At 36.6% G+C, this 24756-nt stretch overlaps 1 protein-coding gene across 1 annotated transcript; it reads left to right on the forward strand.

Annotated features, from left to right (window-relative positions):
• Nucleotides 1-9458: 9458 nt before the first annotated feature.
• On the forward strand, nucleotides 9459-17651 carry LOC129272612 (toll-like receptor 3). Its single transcript, XM_064107952.1, has one exon. The coding sequence runs from the start codon at nucleotides 13408-13410 to the stop codon at nucleotides 16135-16137; it is 2730 nt and encodes a 909-aa protein (XP_063964022.1). The 5' UTR covers nucleotides 9459-13407; the 3' UTR covers nucleotides 16138-17651.
• Nucleotides 17652-24756: the final 7105 nt, after the last annotated feature.

Raw genomic sequence — 24756 nt, forward strand, 5'->3', positions numbered from 1 at the left:
TTTTCTCGCAAATTTAGGAGGGTATCTTCAAAATGCAATAAAAAAGCAATTTTTTCACTATCGAAGTTATGCCAAAAACTAGTGCCGCGCAGCGTTTTGAAAAATAGTACCCGGGGATATCAAAGTTTGAAACTCGATATGCATTTTTCTGAAGCACCGCAGCCGTGATTCCAAAAAGTCCACTCAGTTACACGTCAGAAAGCGACGATGCATGGAAGTAAAAACTGCAGCTGAGCTGGCCTGGCTGTCTGGCTACTATATGCAGGCATGGATGGGAGACTGGACGGGCGTGGCCGGGAGCGATTTTCATGTTGGGAGTCGCTCATTACTTGGCAGTTTTAGGCTGTTATGAGAACGATCCCAAAGCACGCGAGAGCGGAATCGCTCGTCGCTCCTGTCTATTTTCAACGCTGGCCTGAGGTCCCTGCCAACGACTTGTGTACAAAAGGCTCCTCAAAGAGCAAGTCTTATTGGCCAGTCTTGCGTCAAGACCCACTTGTTGATCATCATTTTAACCAGGGTCTCACTCTGTGCATGCAGACTAGGAGCTGATTGGGCTGATGAAGACCCAACTCATGTTCTCTCATGCTCATCAGCACTGGCTGTCTAAAAACTTCATCAACTGTGACATGATCGTAAATCTCAATGCTCTATCAATGCTCAATCAGGTTATTGTACACATACATGTACTGTATGTGTTTTATTTGTATGGTTGTGTTTGGGTTTTTTTCCATTTAGAACATTTTGAATTTATCCTATAGGTGGGGGGGGGTGTTTCAAAAGGAGATTATCTAGAAGGAGTCATCTGGAAGTGCCATTTGCACATAAAAGTGTAATCTCATTGAATGATGCATGAGTATGATTCTGATCAATTTGATGTATATGAATACCTGGGGCCCGTCTTACCAACGTTCTCGCCAGGTTCATTCTGACGCTTGGCGGCGCGAAGCGACGCAAGCCGCGCAGCGGCCTCGGTGCGTGCGAAGCACGCACGGGGGGAGGGTTCGGGAGGGGGGTGTCCCCCCTCCCTCGCGGAGCGCGGTAGCTATCGAAAACATCAATATCGACGAGCTTAGATTGCTGCTAAATGCACCACTTTTATGTCTATTTAATGCTCCGGCGCGGCCACACAGCCGTAACGGTTGCGTGAATTGCGATTGAAGCAGAAAGGCAAGTACTGATGAAAAAGGTCAAAGAAATGATTTAAATGATCTCATTTTATACTTACAGTTTAAAGATTTATTCACATCGATAACATCGATAAATGTACTCCATACTTTCCAATGTCTAGATCGCTACGTCCTCAGAAAGTGCGATTAATTTTGTGAATGTGTGTCAATGACCGACTTCATCTACGGATCGCATGCGTAGCCCTTTGAGCTTGCGCCGCGCCGCACCACGCCCTTGCTAAATCCAAAGATTGTTCCGACTTTATTTGGAAACCTCGGAAGAAAACTTCCGAGTCTTCCAAATAATGGACATCGTTATTCATGAGACGGGGTCTCCAAATTTGCATGTTTGTTTTATTTTCAGATACTCAATGAAACTATAACCCTCATAAGACTTCTGTTGATGATGTTTATACTAATAATATCCAATCAAGATTCGTTTATCACTGTCAATTATTGCTATGTTCATTTGTATCGTTCTATACTCACCTATAAAATAATGAATGTGCCCATCACTAGTGGGAGAAATATTTTTAGTCATTAATAATACATTGATATTACGATTTTGTTCTTATTATAATTAATTGCGATTTAAAATGTTTTGAAAGTAAAGTTCAATTGACAGGAAAGCAGATTTCTATTTTTAAATGATGTACTATGTAGGCCTACAAATACAGCGTGTTTGAAAGAGAGGAAGGGTGAGGGGTTGTAGCTAGGATGGTCGAAGGGAGAGAGCGAAAGGGGAGGGGTCGTGGCGTGCACAATGACAAGGGGATGTTAATCGTACGTGTGCGGGGTTGCATGGTGAAGAAGTCAATATTCAAAGCGAATGCATATTTATAGACATGTCTATACTACTACTGATGATGACGGCTGAATAACCTTTCTTTAAATGTATATTTTGGCGATTTTGAATTTCAAAAATATTTTCTTGCACCATGAGTGGGAAGATCGAGGTACGTGATTCAATAAATTGCATCAGTTTTTAAGTTACAGAAATTCACGAACAGATTATTAATAATGACAAAAAAGTCAGAAAGATCTTCTTAATTTTAAAGCCCCCATCCAGCGTAAACAACATGAAGAATATTTGAGGTCACGAAACCAGCTGATTCGCATTCAAACAACAGGTAAACAGGTCACGCACATGGCATACGTACATTCCAAGGGCGGGAATTTGGGGAACCCGTTTTCAAGCACAATGATTGGCTCAACCCAGAAAGTGAATACTAATTAGATCACGTGGCATCGGCTTTGGGGCGTCTCGTTCACATTCCAATTCTTTTCATAAATATCCACTCGCAGTAGGCCTAATTAGGCTAACGACGTTGTAAAGATAACCCAGATAACTCAATATGAAACACAATTCCGATATAAAACATATAAAGACATAAGTGAAATTGAAAAATTCATCCAACGATATTCAAATTATACTAGCAACTCATGTGGGCGTGAACAAACGAAATACATAATCCTCTATTAAAAACGTTCACACATATCAACTTCAATAATTCGTACTTGAAATGCAGGGGCCGCGGAAAGGTCTTGAAAGGGGGGGGGGCTGACCATGCAAAAAACACAATCAGGTGGTCCACTTTATGTTTTTGTACACAGTTTTGGGAAAAAAAAGTGGGGGGAGGGGGAAGGGGCTGAAACCCACCCAGCCCCCCCCCCCTGTTTCCGCGGCCCCTGAAATGAATATCTGTGAATGAATTGTCAATTCCACTTTATAAAGATTATGCAGCCACAATCACAGAAGACACATCCTTAAATGAATATTAATTTCATTCGCTCCGAACATTGACTTCTTTTCGCCAATCCCCTCCCCCACTGTCCCCACAAAGTCACAAACATCCCATCGTTTTCATTTACATTGCCCACGACCACCTCCCATTATTCTCTTTATCATTTACACAAATTAATTTCAAATAATATTTTATTTTAAATCGTAGTTGCTACCGGGAGTTGTTAAGCAATTGTACACAACAAATTCATGAAGCATTCACTGCAGTGGCGTACCTAGGATTTTCCACAGGGGGGGGGGGGGGCAAATTCGTCCGCCAAAAAAATTGACAAGCAAAAAAAAGGTTTTCAACCACAAATAAAGGATTTCGTACCAGAAAAAACAAAGGAGCGGCCAGGGATCAGTTATGACTCGTCAGGGGGCGGGGGGGGGGGGGCAGTCTGCCGCCCCCCGTAGGTACGCTAGTGATTCACTGTGATGACTAAAAACATTTCTCAGGACCGTTCATTATTTAATTGGCAGGCAAAGAGTAATAAAGAACAATACAAATGAAAATACACTACGTATAACTCACATTCAAAAATGAGTCGTAATATGATAAAAAGTGTGAATAATATTAATAAGGATTATTACTTATGAAAATTATAACAGATTCAATGAATATCTGAAAATAAAAAAAAACATTCAAATTAAATCAGTTTTGGATCCCATCTAATTTTGGAAGACGCGGATCAAGGATTTTGATGCCGGCCATGTGCGATTTGTATTTATGTGGCCGTGGCGAGCGCGAGTACTGCAGTGACACAGAACTTGGTAGACACACCGTCGCGAAATTAATCAACACTTTCAAAAGATCGATGTAGAGATCAAGGCTTTGGAAATTATGGAGTAAAATCGGAATATAAATGTGAATAAATCATTTTGCTGTAAGTAAATGAGTTGGACATTATTAACGTGATCTTTTAATAATTTTCTCAATTCGCTCTACGGCAGTGTCATCAGAAATGCATTCAATGAATTCATGTAGATGTAGCTATACAAGGCTGGGGCCTGGGACGAGATGAAACTAAGTTTCGATCGAATTTTTATGTTATTTTTGAGACACTTTACTTTTGACAAAATAAGTGACAATATCAACTGAAATTCGTAGCATCTAAATTACATTGCCCAACCCAGTAACCCACGGTACCCCTCTCCCCTCACTTTATTTTTGAGCGTACCGGTATTTACTACCATTCTAAACTTCTAAAGACGTACCGGTACCGTAAATAATGTGAGCAATGCGATACGCAAATCGAGGTAAACATCTTCGCGCTTCCTACGGGCCTCGAGTCGAGGTCGTATTGTATACAGATTAGTAGCGAGTCAAAGAAATCCTGGGAAGAAATCGTGGACGAAATAATCGACAAGTTTATTTTAGGATCTGAAAAGCAGATTGTTTTTTTTAAATATATTATTCAGTTTTTTGTGTAGATCTAGGCCTGTTTGACAGTTGTCGGCCACGGTTGTCGGGGAAGTTCACGGTTGGCGGATTTGCTCTGAAAATTTTCAGGGTTGGCGGCGCCCGCCAACCGTGACGCGTGGTAGCGAGAACGTTGCGTCTTACTATGGGTTGCGATTGATCCGATCGATCGCAACTATGGAAAGCCAGCAGCGTCAACATCTTGAATTGTGTGTTCAAAATATTTTCTAGAAATCATGTACAGTGTACATCTACAGTTGTATATTCATACATTCACTGTTTTCTTGACAATTCATTATGCTTCTCTTTGTTTTCAAATGACATTGAGCACATTTCCTGAAGAAAAATTATGACATTGATGGATTTCCACATACTTGAGATTGATGAGATCAATCGTAGCTCTTTGTAAGACTGGGCCAAGAAGAAGATCAATAACCCCCCCCCCCCCCTGATTTGGATGTACACATAGGTATAAAAATCCCCTAAAGAAATACAAAAAAAATTTCTAAAGTGAAGAAAAAAAAAAAACACTGCCCGGGATCAAATTTTTTCTCAACAAACAAGCATTAGAAAACTTTAGATCTTTTGGTTTCTGACTAACGAGTAATTAAATTTACCTGATGTTCTGTACGATCAAAGACAAAAAACAAGGAAGTACAATTACAATATATTTTACTATTCCAGAAACATTTGTAAATTTTGTTGTTGTAAAGTTCTACCTTTCACCTCATTTCACACTTCCTGCATGTACATGTACACCTGTATAATTATGTGTATGTGTATCCATACATGATACATAATGGGATAACAATGGATTTGATTGTGATTAATAAATATCGATGTTTGTGGTTATCTCTGTTTTCATGCATTTGACTAGACTCTGTATTGTACTTATTCCCTTACACACATGTTGTTGTTGTGTAGTGGATGGACAGTTTTCTTTTGTCCTGTGCACTGAGTGCCACGAAGAGATTTACCCTATCTAAACCAGACGAATGTTAATTTATTTTATTTCATCAATGATTATGTAGTATCATTAGGCTCATTTCATACCCCCTTCTCAAAGAAAATTATTTGGTATTCATGTTTCATGAAAAACAAATAGAATTCATGGAATTTATGTAACATATGTGAGGGAAACTGCTAGCATATTACATCACACACAAAAAAAAAAACAACTCATGGCTTTCTCATTGATTGATGGATTTTCATCAAATCTTCACAAATTATTTCTCTATTTATCTGATTTTTTGAAAACCTAATATCGTTGTTGAATTTCCCTTTCATAATGTCCAAAATAGAACATACATGAAGCCTCGATAAATTGCTGTGAAGACTTGATAAAAAAAAATGTGCTTGTATGTATCTACATGTGGAGGTTGAATGATCTACAACTGTATATGTAGTGTAGAATTTTTCTGTATTAATATATGTATTACAAAGCAGTTTTATTTATAATAATGAGTAGTGATGTGAATTGAACAAACTTATTATGTATTGCTTGAAACTGCCTGCACAGATAACTAAAATAAACAGAGCAATGTACATGTATGATAATGCAATTGAACAGATGGTGTGTCCTTCATTGTATTAAGCCTATTAAAGCAATGAGGCCTCTTGCAAGTGTTCCGTCAAGCAGATAAATGTGAATGTATAGCGATAATTGATCATCAAGGAGGTAAAAAAAAAAGTTGGGATCAGTCAGAAATAAATGAGACCATACATTTACGTATGAAAGGGGAAAGAAAGTCCATGCCGAAATCAAATCATTTTTTTAATTAGAGAAATCAGATAAATTTGTCAAAGAAAATTCTGTGAACAGTCATCAAAGTATAATGCAATTATGCCATCACATGCGAACTGCTTGTAAGTTTTTTTATGAATTCAACAAAACCTTCAATTTTTGAAAGAATCTGATTATTTTACATGTACTTGTGCATTCTGTATTCATTACTTTTCTGTTCAATAGATCTAGACTTCTGTGACAATGAGTAATCAGGAAGAAGATCTACATGTACCCATTTACATGTACAAATGACTTGGTTCAGGCCTCAAAATGCCCAAATTATATTTATAAGTAATTTCTGGCTGCTTACTCAGCCGAACCTTTGGGATTAAATTCTTGAAGTAATGTACATGCTCAGTGGGGTCTTTCAAGCTTCGGTAGTTCCAAGTGTCCTACTGCACATGTGCACAATATTGGTGCTCATTATTCATTAATACAGAGGACATGAATTTTGCTATATTTCATGCACCACTACATGTAAATCACCATAGAGTACTAGTCAGAAATCATTAGGGCAATTCCATAGGTTGGTGGACATGAGCTTAATGTGTCTTTGTACATGTGTAGCCCATCTGAACCGTAACGTGAGTAACCACTTTATCTGCACCTCGAGTGAAAACCATGTGTTCTTTATTTTTTGAATTATATACAAATTTGTCTCCCTAATATACTCCTTTGAAATGGATATAATCAACTTTCATAAAAGCCTTGCATGAGGACACTTTTCACTTATGTCCACTTTTCATTTTATGCATGTCCAAATCATGTAACATGAGTAACCGACACATTTCAAATATTTGCCAGGAGCATAATGACATTTCCCAAGTTTTGTTTTTATATAAAGGATAGTCAGACTGCGTACTATGTTGTGATAAAGAGATGTTTAGTTCCTATCAATAATAATGGAGTTACAGCTCCAAGTATGAGTCAAGGTGTCTCCAAATGTAACGTGAGTAACCGTGGAATAGCCCATTAGTAGATGGTCTCTCACATTGATTTGTTTTAATCCTGAGAGTATTTTTTAAAGTTTTAATTTAAGTACTGTGTTGTTTGTTTTGGTATCAATCGTGAATATGATCTTTAAAAAAAATGTATATTCTTAAAGTTTAACTAGCATTATATTAGACTAAGGGGAAGTTCTTTTTGACAAAAGGTTTATGGTAAAATTAGCGGGAAAAATGATTTAAAATATTGGCGAAGGTTTTTTGAGGAAAATCCATCAAAGAATTAAAAAGTTATTATAATTTGTATTATTTGATTTGTGACATCATTTCTGTTTCTGTTTTCTGTTTGTGGTAACTCCCGTAGGAACTCGACAGGACAGCATTTGCAAGCAGCTTTCCTACATACCGATACCGTATAATAAAAAAAATCAATCGTGAATATGATCTTAAAAAAAAATGTATATTCTTAAAGTTTAACTAGCATTATATTAGACTAAGGGGAAGTTCTTTTTGACAAAAGGTTTATGGTAAAATTAGCGGGAAAAATGATTTAAAATATTGGCGACGGTTTGAGGAAAATCCATCAAAGAATTAAAAAGTTATTATAATTTGTATTATTTGATTTGTGACATCATTTCTGTTTCTGTTTTCTGTTTGTGGTAACTCCCGTAGGAACTCGACAGGACAGCATTTGCAAGCAGCTTTCCTACATACCGATACCGTATAATAAAAAAAATCAATGAAATGTCATTTTCTCAAAAAAATGAAAATGTTTTATTATTTACCTTCAGTATATCTTTATACAAAAATCATTTCACTTGTGCTCCTAAAGAGAAAATAAAAAAATCAGTAATCATGAACCATGAACCATTGAAAAGTGATATTTATGCATTTTGGGACAGCTGCTCATTTATGATGTCTCATATCAAAAACTTGAAATTCTGATAACTTTCTTGATTAATATTCAAGGGATTTTCCTCAAACCTTCACCAGTATTTCAAAATTATTTTTTCTGCTATTTTTACTACAAACTTTTCGCCAGGGTGAACTTTCCCTTTTAATCAGTTTCTGTTGTAGCAATGTTTTGATGAATAACTAGTAATTATCTATACACTTGATATTCATGCAATTACTAATTTGACAAGCGCCCTCTGTTGGTGAGATCAAACAAAAAAAGATTATGTACTTGCGCTTGCAGTCACATTTTTCTTTGGCACTTACTGACTTTGCAAATATATTCATGCATTTATTGGTGGCTTTATAATACTCAGATTATAAGATGCTAAATTATCAATAGATTGAGCTGATCTCAGTGGTCACCTAGTTGAGATGATAATGATAATAATATTAATAATGATAATAATAATGATAAATAAACAATGATAATGAAGTAATAATAATTATGATAAAAAGATAATTATAATAATAACAACAACACCAAACACGAATCATGGCATTATAAAATACAATGATATATTCTATTGCACTGCAAGTGCTCATATAGTTGCTGTGATACAAGATGAATCATTTTGATATTTATGAGAAGTGCTTGTCCATATGTTGTTTTACTTGCCGTGGGCAAGCAAAGTTCTGTTTCATGCCCTGATTATGTACTATACATAAGACCCCGTTCTCACTACCGTCCTAAAACTAGTTTAGTGGAAACTAGTTTAACATGTAATGAGAGCGGACTTGGAAGCAATCTTCCAAACTAGTTCGGAAAACAAACCACCTCATGATGAAGCTTAAAGATCGCTTTGCCTCGGTAAACTGGTTTTAGCGTAAGTGAGGACACATCCGTTCTTCGGGAAGCGATCTTCTGACATTTTGAACGCGCTACTCCAAACACTGTGTGTAGAATGTCTACGCTGCGATTTCGAATTTTGCGCGTAACATGTCACCCCATTGAGAGTGTTCCTATAGCAACAAGACCACTTTACATGAAGTGGTTTTGAAAACCACATTTGGCTGATCAAATGGGAACGCTAGCAAAGCGATCTTCCAAACTATTTTCTTGAACCGGTTTCCAGTTAACTAGTTTTAGAAAGTATAATGAGAACGGTGTCTAAGACCCTGTTCTCATTATTGCCCTAAAACTAGTTTAGTGGAAACGTGTTTAACATGTAATGAGAGTGGTCTTGGAAGCGATCTTCCAAACTAGTTCGGAAAACCACCTCATGATGAAGCTTTAAGATCGCTTTGCCTCGGTAAACTGGTTTTAGCGTAAGTGAGGACACATCCGTTCTTCGGGAAGCAATCTTCGGACATTTGAGCGCACTACTCCAAACACTGTGTGTAGAATGTCTACGCTGCAGTTTCGAATTTCTCGCGTAACATGTCACCCCATTGAGAGCGTTCATATAGCAACAAGACCACTTTACGTGAAGTGGTTTTCCCTTTCGGATGATCAAATGGGAACGCTAGCAAAGCGATCTTCCCGAAACGGGTTTCCAGTAAACTAGTTTTAGAAAGTATAGTGAACTTCAGACAATTTGATGGTGCATAATAACAAAAAATACACTTGTGAACGGGATAAAAATATTTGGAGTTGAAACCAGCGAAAAAATACACGGTAGCGCTGAGCGATGTCGCTCTCGTAAGCTTTGAAATCGCACTTGCAAACCCAATAGAGAGAGCGATCGGGGGAAAAAAAATTGCTCCCGTGATCTTGTGTACAGTAACTAGCTCGGCCATTCGTCCGCTGTCTTCCCTTCGTGCGTGGGTTATAACGTGCACGTAATGTACCATTCACATTCACAATGCTCAGCGCAGTGAGCGCGCTAGTACGGTACGTACGGTAGATGAAAAAATGGCAGCCGTGTTTTGCTGCCCTCTACGTTCAATGAGGTGTGCTTTTATCAAGGCTTTCCGATTAGAATTTTCGATATCCTGGCGAATCAATGCGAGCGACAAGTTCCGAACGCAAGCACATAGATTACAAGCGCAAAGCAGCGGCACAAATCGCGATATATAGCGACTGGTAAATACATCTGTAAGGTTGATGACGTCATCCAAGATGGCAACTTACGTTGACCAACGAAAGATGACGATGTTTCGATATCATTTGAAAGGAATTAGTGGTAACTGTGGTCTAAGGTACGATACTTCTGAATTTTATACATTTTTTCGTAAATATGGATGTAATTTCTTTTTCATAATGTGACATTTTATGTACAAAAAAATGATCGGAAAATCGGGTTTCTGAATATTAGATCTAACGTTACTGCTAATACGTTGTCTGTACGTACGGGCCTCCAAGGTCTTCAGTCTGTGTATTGGTAAGTGAGCCAACGCAGTTCAGCGGAACAACCAAAATACAGAGACTGTTCAGCTTTTGGTCTACTGCCAGGCCTGTCGTGCGTATGCTGCTCGCTCCGGTCCCCATCGGAAAGGCTTTGGTGATCAGTTCATTTCAGGCTCTAGTCACGTGAAAAAGCATTCAGCTATGAGGCACGGGAAAAGTATTTCGCACCAGATTGCATACGCTAAGTTTTGTTTTGAATTTTGTATGAGATTTTTAATGACCCAGTCCCACATGCACATGAATAAAAGTGTAATGTAATAATGGTATTCACCTCCCCCCCCCCAACTTAACTAAAGATTCATGTAGGGATTGCAGTCAATACATAGGATTCTAAGGGAAAAGAACACTGCTATAAAAAAAATATCTTGATGAAATAAGGTAATTTTTTTAAATATTTAAGCTCAAAATTAATAAAATCGAATTTGATGTAGCAATTTAGCATGTACATGTACAAGTAATTTCACTTGGGCCACCGGGCCTGGTAACCAAGGAGACATGAGATTCCACTCATAATCCACTGTATCTTAGTTTTGTATATTCAAAGGTAAAGTAAACATAATACTGTTCTGGACTTCTGGAGTGATATGGAGTCTGGATCTATGGTATTAGCATAGAGCTATGGTTTAGACGGCAACACCACGTACCTCGTCGGGGCTTAGTATGGCCATATTTCATGTACCTCCACAGTCCACTGCAATCTGTCGTTTTGCAGAAGCTCATGTGTATGACACATTTGATACCACATACCAGGCTTTGAAAGTTTCTTGAAACAAAAATAAAGCTTTTTGTCTCACCTGCATAGCAGAGTGAGACTATAGGCGCCGCTTTTCCGACGGCGACGGCGGCGGCGGCGTCAACACCAAATCTTAACCTGAGGTTAAGTTTTTGAAATGACAGCATAACTTAGAAAGTATATGGACCTAGTTCATGAAACTTGGCCATAAGGTTAATCAAGTATTACTGAACATCCTGCCTGAGTTTCATGTCACATGACCAAGGTCAAAGGTCATTTAGGGTCAATGAACTTAAACCATGTTGGGGGAATCAACATCAAAATCTTAACCTAAGGTTAAGTTTTTGAAATGTCATCATAACTTAGAAAATATATGGACCTAGTTCATGAAACTTATACATAAGGTTAATCAAGTATCACTGAACATCCTGCATGAGTTTCACATCACATGACCAAGGTCAAAGGTCATTTAGGGTCAATGAACTTTGGCCGAATTGGGGGTATCTGTTGAATTACCATCATAACTTTGAAAGTTTATGGATCTGATTCATGAAACTTGGACATAATAGTAATCAAGTATTACTGAACATCCTGTGCAAGTTTTCAGGTCATATGATCAAGGTCAAAGGTCATTTAGGGTCAATGAACTTTGGCCAAATTGGGGTATTTGTTGAATTACAGCCATAAATTTGAAAGTGTGTTGGTCTAGTTCATAAAACTTGGACATAATAGTAATCAAGTATCACTGAACATCCTGTGCGAGTTTCAGGTCACATGATCAAGGTCAAAGGTCATGTAAGGTCAAAGAACTTTGGCCACGTTGGGGGTATTTGTTGAATTGCCATCATATCTCTATAAGTGTACTGGTCTAGTTCATAAAACGTGGAAATAAGAGTAACCAAGTATCACTGAACATCTTGTGCGAGTTATAGTAGTTTTCAAAATCAGCACTGCTGCTATATTGAATCGCGTGATGCAGGTGAGACGGCCAGAGGCATTCCACTTGTTTCTCCTTAGAATGTTGAAATATTGAATAAGTGTATCTCACTGTCTTCATCACTTCATCTGTTTTTTCTATCCACAGTATCCAACAGAATTGCGCACACGCCTCACAATAAAAAGAAACTTTTAACATAATTCAGCTCTTCACCAAAGATTATGTTAGTCGTATTCATGGAATGATGAAATTAAACGATTTCATGTCATACCACGTTCCTCATTTATTATGAGCATTAAGCATTTGTTCCTAAGGAAACTGCACACCAAATTATGCTTATTTACTAATCAAAATCCATGAGAAGTGTACTCTATTCTATTGGATACTGTACAAAACATATTGAATACCAGCCTTTCATGTATTATTTTACAGTTGTATAGTAACCTCTCTTTATCTATTCTTTCAAAGTTTCAGGATCACTCACACAGCCACATAAAAAATTTGATAATCAGATTTTTCTACAATAGCACTGAATAAAGAAAAATTGCAATATATATCTAAGTAAATCATTCATTACTTTTAATAGGAAAAAAATAGTAGAGATGGCACATTAAATCAAATGGCATTATTGCAATCATTACTTTTGTTGGTAAAAGAAATAAAGAAATAGTATGGATGGCACATTAAAATACAACAAACAATACTTCAAATTTAACTTGTCTAAAATGATAATAATTACAAATGATATATTTCCTTTTTTTTATTTTAATAATGGCTATAGCAAATTAAAAAATGGCTCTTGGAAATTGAAAAATGGCTCTTTTTTTTCCCTGGTTGAAACTGAAAGCTCTCGATTAAACAAGATAATTTGTTGGTACTCTTACATCAGGATGTGTAAATAAAGATCTTACTTGATTTTGTACTTGTGTAGGTTATATAATTGACATAATGGCTAACAAGTTGATCTTTACTGCAATAAAATAATCAAATTATCATAGAAATTGTTAGTGTGAATTCTGAAACTGAAACGGACCTGAATGATGGTTAATGATCAATCTTTTTTAACTCGGTCACGCAATTTTCATGAAGTGGGGCTTAAAACAATGAAAGGTAGTTTTTGCTGAAGCCTCTTCATCATGCACATTTGTCATTTGTCAAGAATAATGATATTATTCTTTGTTATAGTTGAAGCCTCTTCATCATGCACATTTGTCATTTGTCAAGAATAATGATATTATTCCTTGTTATAGTTGAGAGCAGCATTTGATAAAAAGAAAACTTTTGTTGAAATGACGCCACTTCGCTGAACACTTTCATGAACATCGAAGATGGATACCTGTACCTTATGTTTGTTTGCTTGCCTTATTCTGTGGAATAATTGTGTTGGTGTTAATGCCTTAGGAACGCCCAAGTGTGCTTCCATTACAAAGACTGTGGCAACGTGCTCTCATCTGAACCTCACCTCTGTACCTCGGTCCCTACCAAACACCTTAGAAGTACTGGACCTCTCGTATAACAACCTCACAATTCTTCACAATGAGTCCTTGGAAGGGTACATCCTCCTTCGGATTCTGAACGTCTCTCACAATTTCATCCATGTCGTCGACAGCGGCACTTTTACAAATCTCAGCAGACTTGAGAAGATCATTTTGAACGACAATGCTGTGTGCAATGTCTCCGAAAATCTGTTTGTGAACAGTCCAAGCATTTCAACTTTGATTCTTTCTCACAACAATTTCTGGAAGATTCCACGTCTGAATGGACTTTGTGATGATACATCTTGGACAGGGAGCGCAGGATTGTCCAAGCTGAGAAATATAACCTTGATTGACTTCTCACACAACAGATTGACATCAGTAGAAGAAACAGACTTTGAATCTTTCAGTAACTGCTCCATTTACCAATTCAACTTGGGGGAAAACGAGTTGACACATTTCCCAAAGAGGGTGTTTTCACGTTTCTCTTGGATAGAAAAACTCGACGTGAGTTATATAAACCTTGGAAAATTTCAGGTTTCTTCCTTCTTAGGAATTAAGAATAAAAGAATATCAGTCCAAAGATCACAGATTGTTTCTATCATTCCTTTGAATGATTCTACTAACGTTTCAAGTGAACAGTTCCCCAAAACTAAAATATTAAATTTGAGATATAACAACATTGAAAAGGTCCCTGATTTTGCCTTCTTGGGATTCAAGTACCTGGAGTTCCTTGCTCTTACTGAAAACAGAATATATGATATGTCAAACAAATCTTTCTGTGGAATGAGAATGCTGGAAACATTGCATTTGTCTCAAAACAATATCAAAGGTCTTCTGCGTGGGGCTTTCACTTGTCTTGGAAATTTGAAATATATCAACTTGGCAATGAATAGCTTGTACACCCTAGATCCTGCATGGTTTGCAGGTTGCACATCACTCAGATATCTGGATCTATTCAGAAGCGACATTAGTAAAATAGAACATGGTTCCTGGAACACCACAAATTTGCAGATACTTAACTTGTCATTTAATAATCTGAAGTATATTTTGAGACTCATGTTTACGGGCCTGTCTCGCTTGAAGATTTTGAGACTGGAAGGGAATAAACAACTTAACAATATTTCCAATGACACTTTTAGAGAGATGACAGCTCTCACTACTCTTACAATGGAGGACATTAGCGGGGTTTTTCTGGATGATACTCTTGCAGAGATGAGGAACCTTGTCTTCTTGGACTGTTCTTACATTTCTTCCCATGGGGTAAAGTTTGCTTCCATGCATCAGTTTACACACACCCCTGCATTGAAAATTTTAAATGTGTCTCACTCAAATATTGAATATCATGATTTGGTGAACAAGGAAACTAAAGAATCGTTATTCGATGGGTTGATATCACTCCACACTCTCAGATTGAGCGGGAATAACCTCTTGGTGACTTTGCCCAACGTGTCCTGGATGTTTTCTCCTCTACAGCAGATGAAGTTACTTGACCTAACTTCTTGTTCATTGGCTACAATCACATCACTGGTTTTCAAGAATTTGACTGGACTGGAAGTGCTCAGGCTAAATTCCAATAAGATTGTGAATATTTCTAAACATGCATTCCAGAATTTGCACCATCTGCATGATCTGCTTCTCCAATACAACAAACTAAGATCAATAGATAAGGACTTGTTCAAAGGCACAAGAAGTCTAAAACGACTCTACCTACAGAACAATCAGATATTTACAATCACAGCTGATATGACTATGCCGCCCCCTTTGATCAGTCTAGCAATTTCAGGAAATCCATTCACCTGTAACTGTCAGCTGTCTTGGTTTATGAATTGGCTTCGTACCACCAATGTGTCTTTGGGATATGAGGAAGAAATTCTCTGTTCTAGTAATTCATTCAGTGGGCTTCATGACAAGCCAGTTTGGTCATTTCATCCAGAAGAATACTGCGACATCAACATCATCCTAGTTTCTTGTGTTAGTATTGCCATTGTTGGAGTCGCCTTTCTTTCTCTTTTGGTGTATTACAAGCGCTGGTGGTTCAACCACAAGATTTTTCTTCTAAAACTAGCCGTCATTGGCTATGATGAAATCACAGACGATGCTGATCCAGAGGACTATGAATACCAGCTTAACATCATGTTCCATGATGATTATGCCCAGTGGGTTAATGAAATCTTGAGACCTGCACTTGAAGAAAGGATGCCTCATCTGCAGAAAGTAGCCTTTGGAGATGAAGCCCTTCATCCAGGGATGTACTATCTCAATGCCTTATATCATAATCTTGATAACAGCTTCAAGACAGCATTGTTGATAAGTAATGAGTCAGTGGATGATGCTTGGTTCATGACCAAGCTACGAATGGCCGTTGAGCATGTGAACGACACCAAGTTGGACAAAATCATCTTGATTTTCCTGGAGGACATCCAGGAAGCAAATTTACCATATCTTGTAAGACTCTTGCTAAGTAGGAACAAACCTTATTTGTTAGTCACAGAAGATGAAGATGGTCAAGAGTTGTTTTGGGCTCAGTTTGAAAAAGAAATGAGGGCAAACAAGGTTATCAACAGTGTTATTCCAATTTAAACATTCAAGATTTCAATGAGTTGCTGTTGATATTGGGTTCCTGAAGGGCTTGTGTTTGGTTCCAATTTGATTTATGTTTATTCAGAATTTAATTGAATTTATTTCATTTCATATCTTCACTTTTTTTATGCCTGTCCTAGACGGGACGTATTATGGTATCACGCTCGGTGTCCGTCCATTGATCCGTCCGTTAACTTTTCCTTGTAAATGCGATAACTTCAGTTTGACCTAACCTAGGCTCATATAATTAGGTTTGTATGATACTAGCATCCCAGGAAGCCTATTGATTTTGAGGTCAAAAGGTCAAGGTCACAGTGACATGTTTTTATCTTACCCTTCTGCAGTCATTGTAAAGAAATAACTTCAGTTTAACTGAACCTAGGCTCATGTAATTTGGTGTGTATGATACTAGCATGGATCCCAGGAAGTCAATTGATTTTGAGGTCAAAAGGTCAAGGTCACAGTGACATGTTTTCATCTTACCCTTCTGCAGTCATTGTAAAGCAAGAACTTCAGTTTAACTGAACCGAGGCTCATGTAATTTGGTGTGTATGATACTAGCATGGATCCCAGGAAGTCAATTGATTTTGAGGTCAAGAGGTCAAAGATCAAGGTTACAGTGACATACTTTCATTTTACCCTTCTTAAGTCCTTGTAAACGCGATAACTTCAGTTTAACTTAACCTAGGCTCATATAATTTGGTTTGTATGAACTAGCTTGGATCCTAAGAAGCCTATTAATTTTTAGGTCAAAAGGTCAAGTCGCCACCTTTCACTTTTCTTGCTTTACCAATAACTCCATTTTCCGCGTTACAGGCGGGTGTATTTTGTGCACGCCCTAGCGACATTCTTGTTTAACATAAAAATCAAAAATACAAAATATGAATACAAGAAAAATTAGATTAATCAATATACAAATCAGAATTTTTACATACAGTTTCAGAAAATGATGATATTCTGTTATTATGAAGCAAATCAGAAACATTAGATGTCACTATGAACTAGTGGTTGGTTTTCGTGGTAATTCTTGTCTCGCCTGCATAGCAGAGCGAAACTATAGGCGCTGCTTTTCCGAACGGCAGCGGTGTCGACACCAATCTTAACTGATGGTTAAGCTTTTGAAATGACATCATAACTTAGAAAGTATATGGACCTAGTTCATGAAACTTAGACCAAAGGTTAATCAAGTATTACTGAACATCCTGCCTGAGTTTCAGGTCACATGACCAAGGTCAAAGGTCATTTAGGGTCAGTGAAGTCAACAATCTTAACCTAAGGTTAAGTTTTTGAAATGTCATCATAACTTAGAAAGTATATGAACCTAGTTCATGAAACTTGGACTAAAGGGTAACAAAGTTATTGGATGGCTCAGAATGGAATTACAGAAATATGCCAAGAAGTAGGGGAAATAATCGCAGATGAGTGGAATAAAGGCCCTATCAAGTGGAATATTTGTGGTATTCCATGAAATAAAGCCATCCATTATAATTATTATCTATCCCACCCCCCCCCCCCCCCCGAAATAAAAAAGAGAGAAATTTGATGTAACAAGTCATATCACTTATCACATTATCATTATGGCATCATCACTTCATAGGATCAGTTTTGGTTGTTAAAATGCGACTTTCATGTAGTATAATATGAGGTCATTGAGCGTAATTTTGATCTATGCTGCGCATCGCATTGCTTTTATTGTGCGTGTTGTATATTTCATTCATTCGCGCATGTGCGCTAGACTGTTGATTATGGTCTCATACTCAACAGCAAATTTTGTACAGGAGCCTATGGGATATTCATCGGATTTCGGTCTTGTTTAGAGATATATTCTTATACTGCACTGGCAATTGATGAAGACCTAAATACATATTTTTAATGTATCGCTAAAACACGATGTAGATGATAATACTGAATATCCTGCCTGAGTTTCAGATCACACGACCAAGGTCAAAGGTCATAGAGTCAATGAAATTTGGACAGGTTGGGGGTATTGTTGAATTGAATTACCTTCATAACTTTAAAATTTTATGGATCTAGTCAATAAAACTTAGACATATGAGTAATCAAGTATCACTGAACATCCCATGTGAGTTTGAGGTCACATGACCAAGGTCAAAGGTCATTTAAGGTCAATGAACTTTGGCTATGTTTGGAGTATTTGTTGAATTACCATCATAAATCTGAATGTTTATGGATCTAGTTCATAAAACTTGGACATAAGAGTAATCAAGTATCACTGAACATCCTGTGTGAGTTTCAGGTCACATGACCAAAGTCAAAGGTCATTTAAGGTCAGTGAACTTTGGCCACGTTGAATTGCCATCATAACTTTGAAAGTTTATGGATATAGTTTATGAAATGTGGACATAGGGGTAACCAAGTATCACTGACAAGTCTTAGGTCACATGATCAAGGTCAAATGTCATTTTGGGTTAATGAATGTTGTATTATATCATTATGTGAATGATGTTTTTGTGAAGAATTATTTTATATGAGTTTTCAAAGTCAGCACTGCAGCTATTTAGAATCGGGTAATGCAGGTGAGACTGCCAGAGGCGCTCCACTTGTTAGACCTGCTCCTGAGTCCTCCAAACAGCATTTCTCCTATTGTGACCAGTGCACTTTAATATTAAAAATGTAAACTAGTTTTAATATAGAATAGATGTAATGCACTTCACTAGTCAAATTATGCTAGTCGATTTCAAACTGAATCGAACAAAGTTATACTAAGACTATTTGAGCTTTTGGATGACTCCAAACTTGAGTTATTGGGGCAATTGAATCGTGAAAATAATGAAAAGTTTTGGAGGGACCATTTTTTCATTGCAATGATGCAAAATTGGTAATTGCGGCAAGTTCATGGTCTGTTGCAATCGAGCAATAAAGGTCATAAAAGGGTTGTAAATATGTACATCTTTGTGACTTTTTTAATTTTAAATATCATTGGAATAATTGTATGCATCTATAGGTATCTGTTTCCATTAATATAAGAAACTGTCGTTTGAAAATCCCATATGGTTTGTTGATTCTACTGGTATGCTGAAACTATAGAAACAATTGGTGTGCAATTTTATTTTATTTAAATGCAGGAATACAAATTTAATCAATTGTATTGTTTAAAAAAAATGCTCTCTACTTCTACATGTAAATGTACACTCAAAAAAAAAATAAAGTGCACAAAAATATAAACTTCAGGAACCTGCATTTCGAGGTGCTGATTTTAGCCCTTGGCTTAGGGTGCAAAAACAGCATTTAAAGTGCTTAAAATCAGCACTCAGAACTGCAGTTGTTATATGAGCTCAAGCAGTAGAAATGAGAGACTCATATGCTTTTCAAATTGCATTTCCTTAACCCCATACTATCCTTAACCCCGGACTATCCTTCTAACCCCATACTATCTTTTTTTGGTTTCACACTGTCTTTCTTAACCCATTTTGCCACACAGAGCGTGATTAAAGTGCAATTTCGACTTCTGTGATTGGCTAATGCTTAGCCCCACTCTTCCTCAGCCCGGTTTCGTTTCACACTGCATCTCTTAGCACCACAATTAGCCGGCTAACCCTGCTTTTTTGCAGGGCCAGGTAGTACCATACTAATTACTGTGCTAGCCCACCTTGCTTAAACGTGTGAAAACGAAGTTGCTAAGCTTAAAGGGATGGTCCAGGCTGAAAATATTTATATCTTAATACATAGAGTAGAATTTACTGAACAAAATGCCGAAAATTTCATCAAAATCGGATAACAAATAATAAAGTTATTGAAGTTTAAAGTTTAGCAATATTTTGTGAAAACAGTTGTCATGAATATTCATTAAGTGGGCTGATGATGTCACATCTCCACTTTCCGTTTTCTTATGTTGTTACATAAAATCATTATTTTTTCATTATTTCATACTTGTGTGAATAATATATCTCCCTTATAATGAAATAAGAAGCAGCAATGAATATCTAATGCACTAAATCAGTTGTCAATCCAATTTTTATAGTTCTTGGAGGAAAAAAATTGAATAAACCTAATTTCATATAATAAAATACAAAAGAACAAGAGGGGATGTGACATCATCAGCCCACCTAATGAATATTCATGACAACTGTTTTCACAAAATATTGCTTAACTTAAAAATTCAATAACTTTGTAATTTGTTATCCGATTTTGATGAAATTTTCGGCATTTTGCTCAGTGAATTCTACTCTATTTATTAAGCTATAAATACTTTCAGCCCGGACCATCCCTTTAACCCCGGGAAATTAGTGGGGCTATGACCCCCCTTAGAACCATCAATTTCCCGGGGTTAAGGAAAATATGAGCAGTGTGAAAAGCATATCAGAGCATTGTGAAGTGTACAAAATCCTTTTACAATTATCAAGACTTTTTATGGAATGTATCCATGTGGACGAATGTGTAATTACTAACTGCATGTACAACAGCTGGTAAGGCAGAACGCAAATAAGGGTAATACGAAACGCGAGATTGATACTTCTTTACTATATGCCATGCTTTCATTTTTTTTTAAAATTTATTCCGCATGCTACTTAAGGGTCAGTTCTGTTTATCCTGGAAAGAAAACAATGAATTTGCCTGAATTTGAGCTTCTGGGGTTTGTATGGATTATGATTAGGGTAAAGCCTCTTTCACTATTGGCCGTGCAACAGTTTGCAACCATTCTATGTCTTTTGCACATGATCCCAAAGATCACAAATAGTCCTACGATCAGTTGTGAAAACCGCTTTACATCAAGTATGATGAATACGGTAGCTGCAAACATTGTGATATGTTCATTAAAATATGAATTTGTCAAAAGCAAACATTTCTGTACATTGCTGAATAATGAATTGGAGGTACAACACCTGTTTGATATGTCTATGACATTTTTACTTAATATGAACAGTGATCTTGCAATCTACAAATTATGTCATATTTCTGATATGGCCTATTCCTCTTGATGATTTCAGGAGGTCCATATTAAGCTTGTTTATTGGTTATTGAGTAATAAAAACAGTGAATAGAAATAACATTTAGGTATAGTGAGTGATTGTATTACCGACCGGCCTGGTATTACTGAATGCGCGCATCAAAAACTTTGCAACATCCTTCCCAAGGGAACTTGATGATGAAAAGTGGTCAAAAACACATTTTCAAGTCTCTACATCTCAAAATGATAAAATATGGTCATCAGTTGATTATGTTGTTTTCTCAAATTTTCCCATAGAAAACACACGTTCGGATACCATTTTCAAGTGACCAAAATATTTCACATGCGAAGAGGGGTCCGATTGGAAACTGATATTGCCAAAAAAGGAAAAACAATTTTTGGCAAAATTTTTACAAATTTATGTTTTGTAGGTATTTGTGTATTTATGGTGAAAGTTGGTGGATTCTTTGAGAATAATGTGTTTGATATGATTGAATTCATGAAAAGTGTTTGGTTATATGATCCAGTACCATACTTTACCATTAAATACAGTTTGTCTGGTAAAGCATTTCTTGCTGATTTCAGAACAAAACAAGGTCATCAATCATTATGACATTACTAATGTGTGCAGAGAACTTTTCCATGACATTTGGTCATTACTTGTAAAAAAAAAAGCAACCAAGCTCAAGTGTAGTCTCTATACCAGACATTGCTGTACATCTAGTCTTTTATTTGTATATTAGTGTCATTTGGAGAATTCTGGCATAGTGGGTAGTCATTGGACTTTAAAAGAGGGTCTCGAGTTTGAATCCATGTCATGGCGTATTTTCCTTGAGCATGAAATTGATCCACATTGTGCTGCACTCGACCCAGGTGAGGTGAATGGGTACCCAGTAGGACTTATTTCTTGAATGCTTTTAATAGTGCTGAAATTGCAGCTCAGCTACCGCTGGGGTAGAAATTTAACAAGTATTAAGCGCAGTTGAGTGTATTTTTATAGTAACAGCGCTATTTACCATGTGAGTCACACACAAAACTTGACACCTTACAAATCCATAATTTAAGGAAAAAATATGACATGAGCTCATAATCATTATATTTAGCCAGAAAGAGTATGTTCTCTCAAATAATTTGATACAATATTTATGTGGTATGACTTCACGCTTGGATAATTAGTGGGTATTCTTTGCAGTGATGTAAATTTTGACTTGCGCCAAACCAAAGTAAGGCATGACTCCAATTAATGAAACGAGATGTCAATGATGTCAAGGGTTGCATTAAAATCCATTACAAATTACCTTTTCAATAATTAACACTTATAATCGTTTGATTAAACACTTTTTAGTACAATTCTCAAGTTAATTTAATTTGGAATAGGTTTGCAAATATTTTACTAACTCATGTAGGATTATGACACCAGTGGCATCTGGATTCATTCGTTGCAGCCATGCATTGCTTTGGCGCAAATCGAATATTACATCAGGGTAAAAAATACCTCCTGATTATCCAAGCGTTAACACATACCACATTTAAAATTAAACATGGTATCAAATTATTCTGAGGAGAAGATATTCTTTCAGTTTCAGGCCATATGATAATTATGTGTTCATAAAATATTTTTTCCTGAAATTGGGGATTCGTCAGGTGTCAAGTTTTTTTTACTCACATGGTATATATGGACATACTATTATTATTTTTATTAATTAATCCCACAAATACATGTACCTCAAATCACTAATCCTCGCTTTTCACCATACATGTAGACAAAATAAAGGGGAATGCTAGGAAGCTGCTTTGGTATTAGGCTTTACGAGGTCCCCAGGAAAGGTCCTAAAGTTGTTGGTATTCTAGAAAATTATTTGCTGGTATTCACCCTCGGCCTCTTTTACATCCAGATACATATAAGTTAATCAATAAACAATGACCAATTTTGTTGTTATTGTTGGAAAGAAATAGAATTTAAACATGGTGCCCAGTGCATTTCAATACTTGCAACGCATTTTGAAGAATTTGTATACAGAAAGAAAATTATGTACCATGCACCTTCAAGGAATCTTATCTTTGAGCAAAGAGACAATTTTTAGAAGCAAATACTGATGTAAGCTGCAGATGTGTACTGTACTGTATCTTTATGTAAAAGGGGAAACAAAGCAAAAATTAATCATTCAAGAAATACCTACTGGTACATGTATGCCCAGGCCTATCAATCTGTCTTTTGCTTTTGATATGAAATCGTCTGAAGAGTCCAGTTTTTCTTTGTGCAGCATGTGAATTCAAACATATGTTATCAAATCCCAACTGATAGAGGTACTGCTCAAGCATGGATCATGGCAATACCTGCTCTCACGCTTGGATTGGAAATACAGTATTCGTTATGATAGAAATGCTAGTCTGTGATAGACAGACACTAGTCTGCTGGCATGAATCTTAGGTTTTTCACATAGCTCACAATGCAGAGTCTGAAGTAGTGAGACTAGATTCACTCATGTAGGAGGCGGCTTAGGTTTTTATTCTAGTCTCGACCTCAGACATGGTAAAGTGTCAAATTTGAGTGTGCTTGCTGACTGGATACTTTGTGCAAACTTTTGTAGTACGTGTATAGTAAACATTACAAAAATATGGAGGAGCATTTTAAACACTACACTTAAAGATAAATGCCAGTTGTGGTAATGATTTCAAAATGAGTTCGTACAGAATCCAATGAAATGACCACCAAAGTGTCTGTTTGTATAAATAAAAAATATGTGCCAAAGGATTCTGGAAGAAATTGTGTAATTGCTGAGAAATTAGCAAAAAAGCACAGGATTCGGGTCAAGCGTCGGGCCGACATTCAAAGCAATAATAATACACTGTCCCACGTGCGCTTATCTGTGTTGGTGATCTTCAGTGTGAACATTTTTCAGCGTAGATTTCAAGATTTCACAAAGTTCAGTTTATGTAACTGTACCAGATCTAGATCCTGGATGATTTAGTGACAATTAAGCCTGGTTTTACTGACTTTCTTGTGAAATCAGTGTTTACTGCAACTACTTTCATTTATCTTTAACACAATACCACATTCTGCAGTGATATTCAATATTAAAAACTAAAAAAAGACTATATATACATCCATTGTCCTACATGTACATTACATTGGTCTACCAGTACTTTTTCATATTTCCTATCTTTTTTTACCCTCCATTTATACATCCTTGACTTGGCTTTGTACTTGAAAAGGACAACGTGGAACAATCAGGAAACTAACTATAAAATTACATTCAGTCAACGTGCTCCTTCTGGGCAACATCTTTATATATATTTTTTTTCCATTTTACAAAGCCAATGAAATTTTTATTTTACTTTCCAGAGAACCTGGTATTGAGGAATTATCTACCTGTAATGTTTATATGAACAATATTTCCAGTGTAATCTGTAGACACTTCAAGTTGTTGCTATGTCCGGCATTCATGCATCTCTCATGTTATGTTAACATATTATGCATGAAGTATATTTTGTAATTTCTTTGTATTGTGAAGTAAATTGTATTTGAAGAAGTTTAGAAGTGATTTGTCTTTTCAATATCTGTTTGGTGATTCAGGTTTTAAATTTATGAGAAGAGTGAATTTATGAGAAGTGTAAAAGTTCTGTTTTTGAAGAGAATGTGTGATTGAATTTGTAAAGAGAGATAGAAAGAGAAATTAATTGAAGAGTTTAAGGAATAAATTAAGGAG

The sequence above is a fragment of the Lytechinus pictus genome, chromosome 12 (genome assembly GCF_037042905.1).
Source record: "Lytechinus pictus isolate F3 Inbred chromosome 12, Lp3.0, whole genome shotgun sequence".
Classification (NCBI taxonomy): domain Eukaryota; kingdom Metazoa; phylum Echinodermata; class Echinoidea; order Temnopleuroida; family Toxopneustidae; genus Lytechinus; species Lytechinus pictus.

Bases quoted from the DNA above. Each gene is read 5' to 3' on its own strand.
- LOC129272612 (XM_064107952.1), top strand. From the start codon at position 13,408: ATGGATACCTGTACCTTATGTTTGTTTGCTTGCCTTATTCTGTGGAAT.